Raw genomic sequence first — 15,864 nt, forward strand, 5'->3', positions numbered from 1 at the left:
GGGAGGTATCATCTCGCTTGTTCATGCTGTGTGGGCGTTTTTCTATCTCGATGGCTTCTCTGATTATTCTGTTATTAAAATGTTCACTTTTGGCAATCCATGGTAGGATACACAATGACATCAAACTAAATCCCCCCACTGCAATGAGAGCCAGTACTGCCGGGAGAGGACGGAACATAACTTTAACAATACCCCCTGAGGTCGACGGAAATGTGAACAAAAGTGCTCGAGAGAACGACGGAAGAAATCTTTACTCCGATTCCCCCTCCCACCTATCAGCTGTTCAGCAGGGAATGCTAGCACAGTCTAGGAACCACGCGCAGACGTCTATGGAACCCGTTTGAATCACCTTGTTAGAAACGGTCTCTCAGCCCTGAAGATGTTGGGGAGTTTTCCCAACGAAAGCTTGGCAACCTTTTAATATAGTAAAATACTTTAATTAAAGTATTTTAACTTTAAACTCTCCTGGTGAACGCGCTTTATTCATTCCATTTATATATATTCCATCCCGCAAGAACCTGCGGTTACGGTCCTAAGAGACCGGTTAAATCAAGGAGACCATGAGCAATGTCAGGACTCCCTTCAAACGGAAGATCTTGTGAAGTTGATGGGAGTATGCCTTAACACCTACTTCACCTTCCAGAGCAACATATACGAACAAATTAAAGGAATACCAATGGGGTCGCCGATCTCCAGTGTGGTTGCAGAGATAGTACTCCAAAAGTTGGAACACACAGCGATGGCCCAGTACCAACCAAAATTCTGGGCCCGCTATGTGGATGACACGTTTGCTGTCATCAAGAAGCGACACAAGACTGACTTTATGGGCATCTTGAATTCGGTATACCCAGACATCCAATTCACTATGGAAGAGGAAGATCAGGGCAGTTTAGCATTCCTGGATGTATTAGTGCAGCGCCAGTTGGACGGATGTCTGGCTACTAAGGTATACCGAAAACCAACATGTACAGACAGGATTCTCCACTTTGGGAGTAATCATCCGACGGCCCATAAGGTCAGCTGTGTCAGGACTCTATTTAAACGGGTGGAGACACACTGCAGCACTGTCAGAGCTAAGAAGGAAGAGAGAAATTACCTCTTCCGGATGTGTAGACGTAATGGGTATCCGGTAAAGTTTATTCATCGGTTCAGTAAAACATCTGGACCCCAGAGTAACCTTACACCCCAAGAACCCATACCCCAGACAACTACACGGGTTACCCTCCCCTATATTCATAATGTATCAGAGGCCACAGCGAGGATCTTGGCACCATATAACATACAGGTGGCCCATAGACCGAATCAAACACTGCGGGCGGCTATAATGCGCCCCAAGGACCCGCTCCCCAGCACCGAAAGATCGGCAGCCGTCTATAAGATTGACTGCATGGACTGCCAGTGCAATTACGTTGGGGAGACTGCCAAATGAATTAAGACCAGGGTCCACGAACACAGGCTAGCGGTGAGAAGGGGAGATTGTTACTCCCAGATATGGGCACACATGGCAGAACTGGGCCATAGGTTCAACTTTAGTGGCGTTAGCGTACTGGCAAATGACAATACTAAAGGGGGCCGCCTACTTAGGGAGGCATGGCTCTCGGATAGTAAGTCTATTAATAGACATGTTGACCTGTGCCCGGCATATGTGGCTTTAAGATCATGGAGTGCCAATAATCAGTTGCAACACCCCCGACGACTTAATAACAATTCCAATGATATTAAGGAGGAAGGGCAAACTCTCCAATGGACTTGGCGCAATCCGGAGAAAGAAAGGCAATTGCGGAACACCCCCACTACCCCAGCGATGCTACCACAATTCCAGAGGACCAAGGGGACGGCGGAAACCGAGACCCGGAGTTCTGACAGTATGAACGAGACGAAGGAGGATATAGCAGGTGGAGATGCGGGGGAATCGTTAAACATAACAGCTCGCCTATGCACAAAAAGAAACGTTGTGGCCGATCCGGAGAGGAGGAGAGGACCCTTTCGCGCAGCCAGGACGACCGGATCCGGGGGGTGTGGATTACAGGGCGCAACCAGTGACAAACTCTCGAGCACCGCCGGAGAGGAGGAAAAGAGGGGATTGGAGAGGAGGGGAAGACGGGAGGGGGAGACTTGTGAGAGCGGTGGAGTGCGAGAGACCGAACCATCGCGTCCCGCGTTCGCCGATCTGGAAGACTCCCATGGGACACATATGGACACTAACAACGTGAAAAAAGGGAGAGCTAAAGAGGAGTATTGGGACAATCAGAAGGAATGCGATCCGGTTACCACTCCCCCCGGACCGATCACCCGAAGCAAGACGCGCGCAAGACAACTGGGTACAACGACGGCTAGGAAACTGCCCCTCCCCCCAGCCAAACAATCCACCTCCCAACCCAAGATCACCCCCACGTCATATTTGACTTGTAACAGCTTGCAAGATCATTCGCACGACAAGTGCACTGAAAACGAAAGTATTGGAATTAAAAGGGAAAGCTGCCTTAAAAAGAACAACTGGATAAGATACGGCTGGGAAAGGAACGTGGGATGTGTATTGCCACCTGAACCTGGGGGGAAGTCAAAACATAGAGACAACCGAAACAACTGGAGTTGTCATCCACCCACCCCAAGGTTAAGAGAAATAGAGATGGATGAGGATAGACACGTAACTAAAAAGAGCAAGGAAGAACAAGTTAACTGTATGCAATTGAATCAATCAGGCCCGATGACGAGATCAAGGAGCCGGGCGCAAACCTTGACACGCCTATAAAGGATTCTCTCACTCCCTGGCGCACTAGCCCTGAGGATGCCGGCAGGTGACGGCGAAAGCTTGGCGCTTTTTAATTAAACTTTTATAGTTTTAATTAATTAAAAACTTTTATAGTTTTTATTACCCTGGTGTTCATTTTATATTTCTTACCATATATATATATATATATATGGTGTATGTATATACATACATACACTATTAAGAATATTAAAAACAAAACAGTGATTCCTGGGTAGACTCATATTAAACAATAAAATATACGAACACCAGGAAGTTATAAATCAGTATTTGTGACTGCATTATTTGGATCACAATTTACTTTAGTATATGCTTTGTGTGCTAATGGCCTTAGATCCTGTCCTTGAAAAGAAAAAGTTTAAAAAAATAATTTTGCAGGTGATATTAAAGACCATGCTTAAACCCCTGGATAATTATTGCCACAGTGCTGAATTGGATGGCTAAAATAGTATAACATCAGGTTTTTTTAATTTTCTTATGCCAAATAAAATTTAATTTTTCTCCTTCTCTCATATTGAAGATATACTGCATATAAAACAGCATAAGATAATTTCCTAATTTGCATATTCATGTTGCCATAAAAAATACAAGTATGTAACTCTTCTATCCTTTTAAAAATATCCAATGATTTAGAATAAAGACCAAATTAATCCCAAAATAAATTTTTGGGGGGGGGGGAACATGTAAGTGTATTTAACAGCTATAATGGATGTTCTGTGTTCTAAACACTTTATTTTAAGCAGCTTCTTTAGATGGGAGATACAGTTTGTGTTTGGGAATAATAATTAAATACATAAGTAGCTAAAAAGTCATTTTGTTTGCATTTTTGTTCATTAAATAACTATCTTGCATAAGAATAATCATGCTATGGTAGGTTTCTAATCTCTTTTTTCTCTTATGTATTAATGATTCTCTTCTAGGAAAGATGAAAATAACTCTAAAATGTTTTTAAAATACTTCTTCAAGTAACTGTTTTTTGTTTTAAAGCTGGATGTACTATGCAATGGGGAAATCATGGGGAAGGATCATACTATGGAATTCATCTACATGACAAGATGGAGACTACGAGGCGAAAATGTAAATTAAATAAGTTTTTATTGCTTTTAGTTTATATATATATTTATATTAATTATAGGGCTTTTAGCTATATATTATATTAATTACATTAAAGCTTATTTTAATATGTTTGTGTGTGTGTGTGTGTGTGTGTGTGTGTGTGTGTGAGAGAGAGAGAGAGAGAGAGAGAGAGAGACCTTGTCACCATCATGGGTGGTCTATTGTATATCTTCCTCAAACTTGGGTCCTCTACCAGAGGCCTGGGAGTTTGAAGGTTCTACTGTATACAGTATTTTCACTGTTTCTAGCACCACAGTCTTCTGGACAAAGCTCTGATTCTACTGGGCTCTGCTGGAGCCACTCTCCCAGCTTAGAAATCAGCCTGACTGGGACCAATTTGCCCTTTACTTTTCCATACACTTCCAGTTCCTCTAGGCCCTGGTACTTACCCAGTTTCTTATATACCTTCTTCTTGGTGTTGCTGTCATTTGGCACTGCTACATCTAAAAACAGGGCTTCCTGCCATTTTTAAAGTATTTGCACTTAACAAAGTATGTCTTGTAACAAGTGATGAGCTCCTTCTTCTGTTGGTCCTTCCTGTGATGTAGGAGTGTGGCCTGGAATTTAAAGGAGATAAACTGCTATTTAACAATCTTGAGATAAGGGGTAGGCCAACCTATTTCAACTTCTCTCCATCTTCAGTACTGCTATTTAAATAGGCCTTTCTAAGCCATATGAGCATGTAGAACTAATGATTGTTTATAGGCAAAATAAATCTTTACCAGTTTGTGGCTCCATTGCTAGAGTTCATTGAAAGAATGCCAAAAAGACAATTGGTAGTAAAGTGTGCAAAAAAACAAATAAAATAGTATAGCAGATATACTAAGTCATTAATGCCCTGATTCAACAGCATCTAGATTTATTCAGTGAATTATCCAGGAAAATTATTCAGGAAAAAGGGAAATCTAACAGGAATATCAGCAATAACCAGAAACAGACCACCAAAAAGCGCAAAGTGTTTGGCCAGCTTTTTTTGCTTTTCAAGACTTTCCTGTTATCAGCGGCCAACAGTTCAGATAGATAGACGAAGTAATCAGTAATTGCCAGAATTTTCCTAGGATGGTGAGAATGACCAAGGAAGAGGTAATCTTTTTGTCAAACAACTTAGTCTATTTTCATAAAGGGAAGTAGGCTGATACATAAGTAAAATTAGGTAGAGAATGGAGCAACTATTCCACCAAATTCAGAGATCTGTAGGCCAGAGAAGGCTAGAATTTGTTGTGCCTCTATTATTTAAATTCAGGAAAATCTTGACTTTAAACAGGTGGGTAAAGTATATAACAGTGGTGGCGAACCTATGGTATGCGTACCAGAGGCAGCACTCGGAGCCCTCTCTGTGGGCACACGTGCTGTTGCCCCAACCTCACCTCCCCCCATGATCCCCTCCTCACCAGCAGCCCCCCTGGAGGAGAGTCGCCCCCAAGCGTGGCCCACACGGAGCAGGGCAGCCAAGGACATGGCAGCCAGGCAGCGTAGACAAGACTCTGCCCTCATGCCCCATCCCGCACAGTTGACGCTGCAGGATGCGGGCAGAGGGCGTGGCCACTATGGGGTGCTGGGCTGCCTGGGCAATCTGTGGTGGGCTCTGGAGGTGGTGAGTGGCTCTGTGGGCAGGGACCTTGGGGGACAGGGTGGGGGTGGGGCGGGGCAGGGGGTGGAGCAGGGGCGGGGCCAGTTTTGGGGCACTCGGTCTCTAAAAGGTTCGCCATCACTGGTATATAATATTCTTAGCAGGTTTAATATAAATAAAAAAGGACTTAGAGGAAGGGCACCGACCTTAGTGACATCTTCAATTAAAGGTCAGAGAGCAAGTAGTGGAACAACTCTGTCTGAGACTCAGGAGAGTTGATAGAATAGGCAATGCCAGTCTCGCTGGCCAGTAGTTTAACTTTGTTAGTAGAGATGGGGCACATCTCTACTAAATAACATTTATTTTTCCAAAAAAACTAGTTATTTAGATAGCATCCAACTGTATGAAATTTACAAATGTACAGTTTCAAAAATATGAATTGTAGATAGCACATCGGCATGTACTATGAAGAAACTCATTTTGGAAAGTGACCCAGATAAATTGAAAAAAAATTAAATAACAAGAATCTTTGGGGTACAAAAAATAACTTCTCAGATTTCTGAAAATGTCATCTTAAAACAGTATTATAATTATAGATACAAATGTCAAAACAATTGTGACTAGGAAAATAAAATACTCAGATCTAAAAAAAATTATTGTCTGGTCTAGTGTTTCATGAGAGCAGTTCTGTTGTATGGATATATGTAGGACTGTTCCATATTTCTTTATCTGCTAACTTATTTTCTCTTTTAGTTAAATCTATAGTTTAACTCTCTTCAATACATTGGTATGCTTAATAAATATTTACATTTTATCCATTTTTTGAATATTTAATGAATCTAAGAAAGTTGAACTCTACAAAATAATAATTCCCGTTTTCTAACATGGAATAGGAGTATCCTTTGGAAAGGCTTACTTAAAGCCTTTTAAAAAATACATCTCTCTAAAAGTTGCATAATTCTGCATTTTAATAATTATTATAAATTGGCTAGAAATAGATGATTACCATTTTTATGAGACCTATTTTTTTTACTGAATTCACAATTAGTGTAATTAATGTTAATGTTAATTAAATTTGTTGCCATAGTTTTTGCCTGCAAAATTCTTGGCAATATAGAAATTTGAATTTTTTGCAAATCTTACTGCTAACCTCTTGCTGTCTCCCTTTGCCTCACCGCTGTTCTTATTTTTATTATGTTGTGCTTTTTAATGACACATTGCTGCCTTAAAGCATTCATATATGTCAAGGATACTTTAACTCAACTGGGGAGGGATTCCCAATATCCACCTCCCCATCCACTTCCAATTATATCTAAGATAATCCATGGGGTTGTTTGTAGCCAATACTGGGAGAACAAGAAATCAGCATTAAAAAAAATTCTGGCAACCATATAGCTCATTTCCTACAGGTCAGAAAATTACATTCTTGAATATGAAACTATTTTTAAATGACTGATTATCAATGTTCAGTTGTGGATGCCTCTTATCTGATCAGAAAATCATCTCCTTCGCAGTTTCGGTGTCAGAACTGCTCCTCGTCACAAGTCTGCTCACAGGATGGCTCTTTTTATCAGGTAAGAGGCACTCCCGACTGCACACATTGTAGTCATTAAGGCCATATTCTTTGAAATTCAGTTTAGGTGGGAGCTGAACGTGTCTTTCATTTTCTGCTAGATTAAGTTCTTTAGACTAAATTTAAGTATAAAGATTGAAGTCTTGGGTTTTTGTCTGAATGTTTACCTAGATTTTTAAAAAATTGCATGGGGCAAGCTATATTCATTAATTTATATCTTTTGTAGCATGCTATAGGCTCTTCATTGGCTCCCAAATTATAAAAAAACAATTTTGTAAATCAACTTGAAATAAAAATATTACAACGATTTAGGTAGGTCAGATTTCCTATGCTGTTGATTAATTGTAGCACTTATAGTAAGGTATGATAGGATACGATGTGCATGAATATTAACCCATGGTTAATTACAAGTTGACAGTCTTATTTTTTGTAAACTAATCAGACTTAATGCTATCATGTATTGCCTTCTTTGAGGCTTTGCTCACTTTAGCAATATTCTATGTAACTCCATTTATATTATCATGACAAAATAATGCAGCAATAGGATAATCCCTGAAATTATTTTGTATCTACAAGCATGGGACATTAAGATTACTGAATAGTGCTATAACTATTTTGCGAAATGAATATAACAGAAAATTGGTAACCATTATGGCTACACTATCTTAGCTGAATGATTGGGTGTTATGAATATTTGGTTTCATAATTAGGGGCTTCAAGGGATAGAAAGTTTAGGATTTTAAAGTTATTTTTATGAAATATTAGAAATATATTGCAGAAATATTATCTTTTATATAGTGACCATATTTTCAAAGAAGGAGAGTTAGTCCAGAATGCCACAGAATATTAACCTTTGTCATAATGGACTTCTAATCTGAAGTATTCATTGTATGTTTCAATTTTATATAACCAGGTAAGTCACCCTGCTAGGGAAGAAATTGAAAAAGCATCATGATCTCTTTATGGTGAGACTGTAAAATGCACTGTTATATCCAGTATTAGAATAAATTTGCTTGTGCAAGGTCTATTACACATTGCCATCTGAGCTAGTCCTTTGCAGTTAGGTGCAGAAAGTACAGCCATAATTTATGTAAATGGACAGTAGTATTGGGGGAAATGGATATCACTGCTTTGACATGTTCCTGTATTTTCAGATTATAACCCTAAAGAGTGTCATAAGGGAGGTATGAATATGCAAATGTTGTTACCGAACATTTCTCATCATCCCTTAACATTGTCAACAGTGGCTAGATATGATGAGAATTGGACTTTAGCAACAGGTTGCACATACCAGATATTGGTATGAAAAAGATCACGCCCTAGTACATGGTGAACAAACACTGTTCAGGAATTAATTTTCTAAGGCAGTGTTTCTCAACCTTGGCCGCTTGAAGATGTGTGGACTTTAACTCCCAGAATTCCACAGTCAGCATACTGGCTGTGGAATTCTGGGAGTTGAAATTCACACATCTTCAAGCGGCCAAGGTAGAAAAACACTGTAATCTAAGCTATTTTTAAATTTCCTTTGCTTTCTGGGATGTGGCTATTTGCAGCTGTGACATAGGCATGCTACATATTTTACAAGTTCGTGTCTGATGCTGAGATGAAAGGCTGGGATTTATATCATGATGATTCCTGTCATTATTTTTGCATCATCACAGTTTATATCAGGTGATTATGAATTATGGACTGCTTGGGAATTTTAAAGAGAGCATCCTTAAATGATGATTAAGCCCAATCAGAACAGCTGGTGAAAATTCCTTTTTTTTTTTTATGCAATGGAGTACAAAGCTAACCTCTGTGCTCAGCACAGTGTTACTGTGAGGACCATCACAACTATTAGCAGCAGTAAATTCCTGCAGTCCTGGATGCCACTTCTTGGCTACCTTGTATATATTCTCTTGTTTAATTTTAAAAATTGCTAGTTTTTTGGTATCTAATGATGGTACTCTGTGTATCCAGAGAGAGAATTAAAATTACTTCAATACTGAAAAGAACTGGTTTGGGGACAACTTCTCCCCCACCATTCCTTATAAAGGGTTATTGCTTTCTTTAGCCTCTCAAGCAATCCTTCTGTAGATAATGAGGAACTGCTTAGGAAGAAAAGTGCTAGTGAATTCAGATTGTTGAGAACATGGCCAATTTATTTTTCATTTTGAGAATATTTATTGGTTTATTGATGAGCCAGGTGGACATGAGAGTTTAACTTATACTGCTCTTACCCTTGTATTATTTTGTTCCTTTTAATGTTGATGTGAAAGGACTTACTAACTAAATTCTGTTAAATAAACAAGCAGTGTAATGACTTAATGATTCATGTTCTACCTGCTATTATTGTCTCTGTTCTGTTTTCATTGTGATTTTAGTCTTATCCCATGGTACTCCAGTATCGACCCAGAATTGACTTCAGTTAAACCAAAGGGCCAGATTCCACTGAGATTAAACCTGCACTATGTTGTTTACCCATCGACAGATTGCACAATGAATGGATGTGCCTGGATTGGGGGGGAGGGGGGAAAACCACTCGAATTTCAACCTGCGAATATGGACTTCTCTTGATCAATTACTTTGTCCCTACTGTTAGAATAAACCAAGTGCCATTCTGCAACTGAAACATTCACGATATATTTGTGGCATCAAAGACTGTAAATTATAGCCAAATCATTAAATGTATAGTCAAGAAAAAGAATCTCTTGAACACTTGCTTTGCCTGATAGAAAACTTCCATAACACCAATTACAATTAGAAAAAATAGCTGTCTTCTATTTCTCTTGTGGTATTGTTTTTTCACATGTACTGTTTTACTGAAGAAAAAGTTGTTTAAAAGTACTGTATAAAAGGTTAAAACTTTAAATATTTTGTATATAATACATGTTTCAGAAAAGTGGTTATTTTACCACTACTTTTTCTTGTTCAGCTTCTCATAGAATCTGATGTAGTTCACTCATTGATATGCAGTGATCATTTAGCAGTATCTGAACAGTTAGAATTTGTATCAAAGGAGTTGAAAACATCCAAACTGAATTGAACTTGACTGGTATAATATCATATGATCTCCTTTCAATAATACACAAAACTTTTATTTAAAGTTTTGATTTGGAGTAATAAACACATAGGCACATGTGCAGCAGGTAAAATGTTTTTAAAAGAAGAGATATTTTAAATTTTATTATAATTCAACTAAAAAGAAAAACACAAACTGTTGTGAAAACTTTATTCTCAAAATGTGGGTTATATTTTTAATTGTTGTTGCCTTCCCTTTGAAATTTGGTAATAATACTAGAAAGTTATGGTCTTAAATGTGTTGGATTACAGCCACTGGAATGGAACATGCTTCTGTATACTTTGAACATATTCAGTAATATGCATCAGTACGCTTATAAAATGAGCCAGTTTAATTGCATCACAGGTTACCAGGAATCTTACTGTTGTTATAAAATGGGTTGTCAAGTGTGAAACTCAAGTAAATTTAAATGGTTACAAAGCTATGTGACCAAAACTGGCTGTTCAGGGTGTTTGGGGGTTTTTTTGGTTTTTTTTCAAAACAGTAGTGTTCAAAAATGTTAATGGTTGCCTTAGGTATTACATGTGAATTCTTTCTTGTTCAATAATGTTGTGTTATGGATAATACTAGAGAAATCACAATGTATTGTATACTGTTTTTTCTTGTCTTCCATTACCTTTTTGCAGTTAAAAACCAAGGTAACAGTCAAGTTTAATGATTTGTACAATTTTTAATAAACATCATTCTTTATATAGTAAATTACATACCATAAGTCAAGTAATTCAGTCTAGAAAACTATTGAGTTTTGGAAACTAAGCTCAAATACTGTATGCCTTCCTTGTAATACAGGGGTCTTGTAAGTAAGAGCATATAAAGTAGATCATTATTTCTAGAGGAAAAATGTGCTATTTGCACCAGGTCAAATCCCAGACGAATAGACTTGGTTCTAAGGTTCTAGTCTAGAGTAATCAGCTATAGATTAAAATACCATGCAATGCTTGTTATGCTTGGGGCCAGCACTTTCTGACAAATGTAAAGAATTCTCAGTTAAATGTTAAATCATCTGTTAAATGTTCTCAGCTCATTGAAAAAGTATCATTTGTACATGCTTCTTTTGTTAGATACAATTGATTGGATCGAAATGATAGTTTCAGCTCTCGCCTAGGGTTTTTTCTTCTTTTTTGAATAGTTAAATACGTCTTATGGCATACTAAAAAAATAATTTTGCCATTCCCTTTCATTTTCAAAACAGCTGATACATTGCTTTTGAAGCTACTTTTAAATATACAAAACTTTGGGTCCTTGGAACTCATTCTGTGAATCTTAGTCAGAATTTTGTATATTCTGATTGAGTTTACCCATTGTGCTTTGTTATCATAAAGTTTGTTTGGTTTTGGCTTAGCTTAAGCTATGAACCCATGTGGTTTGTAAACTATGATTGATGGCTTAGATAACATATTAACTCAGCTAGTCAATCATGCCATACATAACACTGAAAAAGTCAGATATAGTTGGGGACCTGATTACATAAAGTTGTACATAAAGCTTTTTCAGTCTTCAGTTTAACATGTATATAATGACAACAGATTTCTTAATGCATTCAGTGTCTTAAGAGTGGCTTTGAATATTCCCTTCAACAAGGGGGTAAAAGATATGAGTAATTTGTGGGTTTCATTCCATAATTCTGGATAACCCCCAAAACTGCAATTCCCATATTTCTGGGATAAATGACTATGAACCTAGAAGTATGTATGTCTCCCCATGGAGAGGATACATAGGATATTACTTTTTCTTTTATCCCAAACCCTAGGAAATCGATGCATAGTTCAAATTTTCAGGGCTTTTGGGCAAATCTAAATTTGCCTGCTCCTAAGACATCTATCAATACAGATCAGTCCTACATAATGCCTTTATTACTTTTTCTGGTATTTTTGTAATTAATTGAAAGATATTCCATTACTACTAAGCAAACATGGCTAACTCATTAGCAGTGAGACTTATCTGTCCCTATATAGCAGGGGTCTTCAAACATAGCCCTTTTATGTCTTTTCAACTCCCAGAATTCCTCAGTTAGCTTGCCTGGCTGAGGAATTCTGGGAGTTGAAGTCCACATATCATGAAAGGGCCAAGTTTGAAGACTCCTGCTACATACTAATAGGGAGCATCTAGTCTTTTTCTCATGTCAGCATTCTGTCAGGCTCAGCATTGTTAAAATTAAACATCCATGCAACTGTAAAAGCATTCTTGATTTTACAATTAAGTTGTAAACAGTTTTTGTTTCAGATTTCCTCTGCAGAGTGAGTAATTATTGCTTTAGCTTGTCTCATTAGAAGAAATGTAATATTCCATAGGTTAATTCCAACTGATCTGTGTTACATTTTCAATCTCCTATTTCTTATTATATTGCAGAAGACTGAAGCATTTTGTCCAAATCATCCAAAATATTTTTTCCACTGTACCTAGCAGGGATTTTGCCTTTTGCAATACATAAAGGATCATATGAAAACAAATGTTTGGGCTCTGAGTAAAAAGACTTTCAACAGCAATTCAATGAATTTCCAGATTTCAGAACCAGTTTATTTCATTTTTGTGATATGATTTAACCATGATTAGTAAGATTTTTCCAAATGAGTTGGGAAAAAAGAGTGCAAAAGTCCGAGATATGACTTCTCAGCTATGAAAGTAAAAGCCTTAAAATATTTCTTGCACATCTAACCTCCTTGTGGCCTACAAATTTGCATTTCTGATACAGTGCATTGTACCTCTACATTATAGATGCTTTTTGTCAAAATTCATAACATATTAATATAGTGTTAAAGAATCTGAGCATTTCCTTGTAAAACATGAAGAGAAGCTTTTGTTTAGCCACTGAACCAAAAATTATATACGCTTTTACTCTACAATAATTTTCCACAAAGCAGCACAAAGGAAATGGAATTATCCATTAAAAGCAATAAAACAAAATTTAATTGGGGAGTAGGTTCCCTTTTCATCAGTATCCTATTCACGTTAGATGCTTGTGAATGTGGCACGTGTGCTCAGGCTTATTTCAAAATATGTCCTATTCTCTGAACAAGAGGAAACTCCAGGAGGGGCTGGACAGGGTTCCAGTGGCTTGTGCGCCATGACTTGCATCATATGCCATGAGGCCATTGACACAGGTTGTATGACCACATCGTTTGTCCAGTGAAGTTTAGGTGTAACTCATAATGTACACTGCTGCTAGGAAGTACTGTAGTTCAGGGAGAAGCTAAATCTTTTTAGGTAGAAAAGTCTCAAAATAATTGGCATCTTCAGCTAAAAAACAAGTTCTATGTAGAAGTATAGATAATTCCCTGCAGTATGTGGAGATAGTACTGAGTTGATAGAAAGCACTACTGTAAAATATTTTAATATACTGTACTTTGAAGGAGAATGTGCTTGCTATATTGAAGCAAATGTCTTTATTTAAATGTTACAATTTAGATTTATCTGTCTGCACAAACACAAAGGTAAAGCTTTTTTTTTTTTTTGCTTTTGTTAATGGTATTTTAGCTAGCTAGCTATAATACACTTTCCAGTTACCTTTATGACAAGCGATCTGTCATTTTTAATGGAAGCTCATCTCAAGTTCTTACATGATTCAATTATTTTAAATAAATTATGGAAACCTATAGACTATTAAAATATTCAGTTCTCCAAGAGAGAGCTGATGCTTGCCATTATTTACATGGAAAGTACTATGAAAGCTGTGCAGGAAGAATAGGATTCTGAATATTTTTGAGTTACTAAAACAAAGTAGATTGAATATGCAGTGGGATCCACTGATTTTTTATATGTGATAAACAGATTATAATAATATAAAAGAAAAATTTGAAAAATGTCTAACATTCTTTTAAAAAATGTCCAAAGTCACTTGCTTCAAAAATATTTTTCCTTCTTTCTTTCTTGTTTCTTTTTTTCTTGTTCTTTTTCTTTCTCATTCTTTCTCTCTTATTCTCTCTCTTTCTCACTTTGTCTCTTTTTTTTCTTTTGCATTTTTACTTCCTGAATTGTTGCTTTGAAATTTGAGTTTCCTTAGAATTGATCTTGCTGGTCTTTTTTTAAGGCCTAACTTTATAGAAATAACTTATATTTTTATTAAAATATTTATATGAATTGAAAGTAAATACTCTGTTAGAATGCTAGTTGTAAATTCTGGAGTTATAACCGATATTATCATGAAAACACCAGATTGGAGAATGTTGGTTATTAGTCACCTCTGCTTCTCAGTGATGTTTTCTAGCTGCAGAGAAGCAATTTTCAAAGTAGTCCTGAGTAACACAGCCCCCCCCCCCCACTCAGGAAACAGGAAGTGGAAATTTCAGATTTCTGTTTTTATTGCCATTGGTTGTAATTTATTTAGCCACTGAACCAAAAATCCAATACACTCTTACTCTACAAAGCACAAAACTGAACAGATTGTTAGCCTTTTAAAATAATTATGGTTTCACAATTACCTATTTAATATAAAGTGATACAATATTAGCATTTGCTTGGCAAATACTATATTTTACCTTAAAATTGATATCAGTAACACCTGTCCTACAGATTTACAGGTAAGGCAATGTTGGGTACTAATTTTTTTCCAAAGTATTTCTTAATTTAATGGAAAACTTTCAAGAACTCTGTTTTTTTAATATTTTCTTCTAAAAATATATAATAGATTCTTTGCTCGAATTGAGAATCATACTATTTCCATAGGCCTTCTCGTTTTTTACGATTAGCCATTTAAAATGAAGATATGATGAAATTCTTTTAAAAAAACATATTCCAGATAACTATTGGAAAATAAAATTGGAAATAAAAACATCCATAACTTCATGGAGCTAAAAAACATACCTAAGAATTGTCTTTATAAATTCCAAAAAATGACAAAAAGTATGACACATGTAGTAATTCTCTTGTACTTCTTTCTGATTGATTCTCACTATAGAAAACTCTTGTAATATGTACACCTTAATGCACAATATTTCATTGTTATCTCTTTTTTTTAAGTTGGAAATATTTTACAGAATTTTTTGTCAAAATTAGTAATACCTTAAGAAATCTTTTTGTGGTTGTAAAAGATTATGAATATTCAAATTGAAGTGAAAAGGGGTCATTATTAATGACTTGGTCTCTTCTACGTGTTAAAATACATGTATTTTTGTAAAAGAAATGCACTTGTAAATATTCAATCAACCTGTTTTGTTTTGGAAAAAAATGTTGCTGCTTAGGGAATTACCTAGAAATGGTATTGCTTTGTATTCATGACAAATTCATTCTGTTCATGTCTAAATAGTTACAGCTGAGCTAGATGCATTTTATATATGGACTTAACCCAAATATGTCTTGAGCATGCCACACAAGTTTCTCATTAAATTCACCTGAAGGCAGAATATACATTGGTGCCGTGTTTTCATCTTCTGTATTAGCTTGGTGGTGTCTTATAATTTCTATTTTTGTCATTGTGACATAACAAGTTCATTATGAGAGCTGCAATCCAGAATAATTGCAGCAAAGGATATTTTCAGTGTGCAGATTCTTAAAGAGCTGTCAGATTTTGAAATGAAAAACACTAGCAGTGCAGGTACAGAAGAAGGACTTAGAACAGCACAGTAAAAACAGAAAATCAGGGAGACTGATCACCAAAATGTTATCACCAGTGCCCTGAATCCTATCACCAATAGACAAGCCCTCTCTTATGGGGTACTTGTACAATTTAACACTAAGCAAATATAATGAGCCTTTACTAGAGCCCAACGTAATACCTTCCTATCAGCTCTACTGGAGGGAAGTTTTCATGGGATTCCTTATTCACAGAGACTTTG

At 36.7% G+C, this 15,864-nt stretch overlaps 1 protein-coding gene across 5 annotated transcripts in view; it reads left to right on the forward strand.

Moving 5' to 3' along the window:
• The window catches only part of PCGF5 (polycomb group ring finger 5), a 47,619-nt gene extending 32,185 nt beyond the window's left edge, over positions 1–15,434 (forward strand). For 3 of the 5 annotated variants that reach the window (XM_039335984.1, XM_039335986.1, XM_039335983.1), the window contains exons 8-10: positions 3,758–3,847; positions 6,971–7,030; positions 9,396–15,434. In XM_039335984.1, coding sequence (XP_039191918.1) covers positions 3,758–3,847; positions 6,971–7,030; positions 9,396–9,443 — 198 coding nt within the window. In that variant the 3' untranslated portion in view covers positions 9,444–15,434. Of the gene's footprint in view, positions 1–3,757; positions 3,848–6,970; positions 7,031–7,827; positions 7,943–9,395 lie in introns of all 5 variants that reach the window. The other 2 variants (XR_005555875.1, XM_039335987.1) reach the window with 2 other exon arrangements.
• The last annotated feature ends 430 nt before the right edge of the window (positions 15,435–15,864 follow it).

This window comes from Crotalus tigris, unplaced genomic scaffold (genome assembly GCF_016545835.1).
Source record: "Crotalus tigris isolate CLP2741 ecotype Arizona unplaced genomic scaffold, ASM1654583v1 scf7180000017663.5292952, whole genome shotgun sequence".
Lineage (NCBI taxonomy): Eukaryota > Metazoa > Chordata > Lepidosauria > Squamata > Viperidae > Crotalus > Crotalus tigris.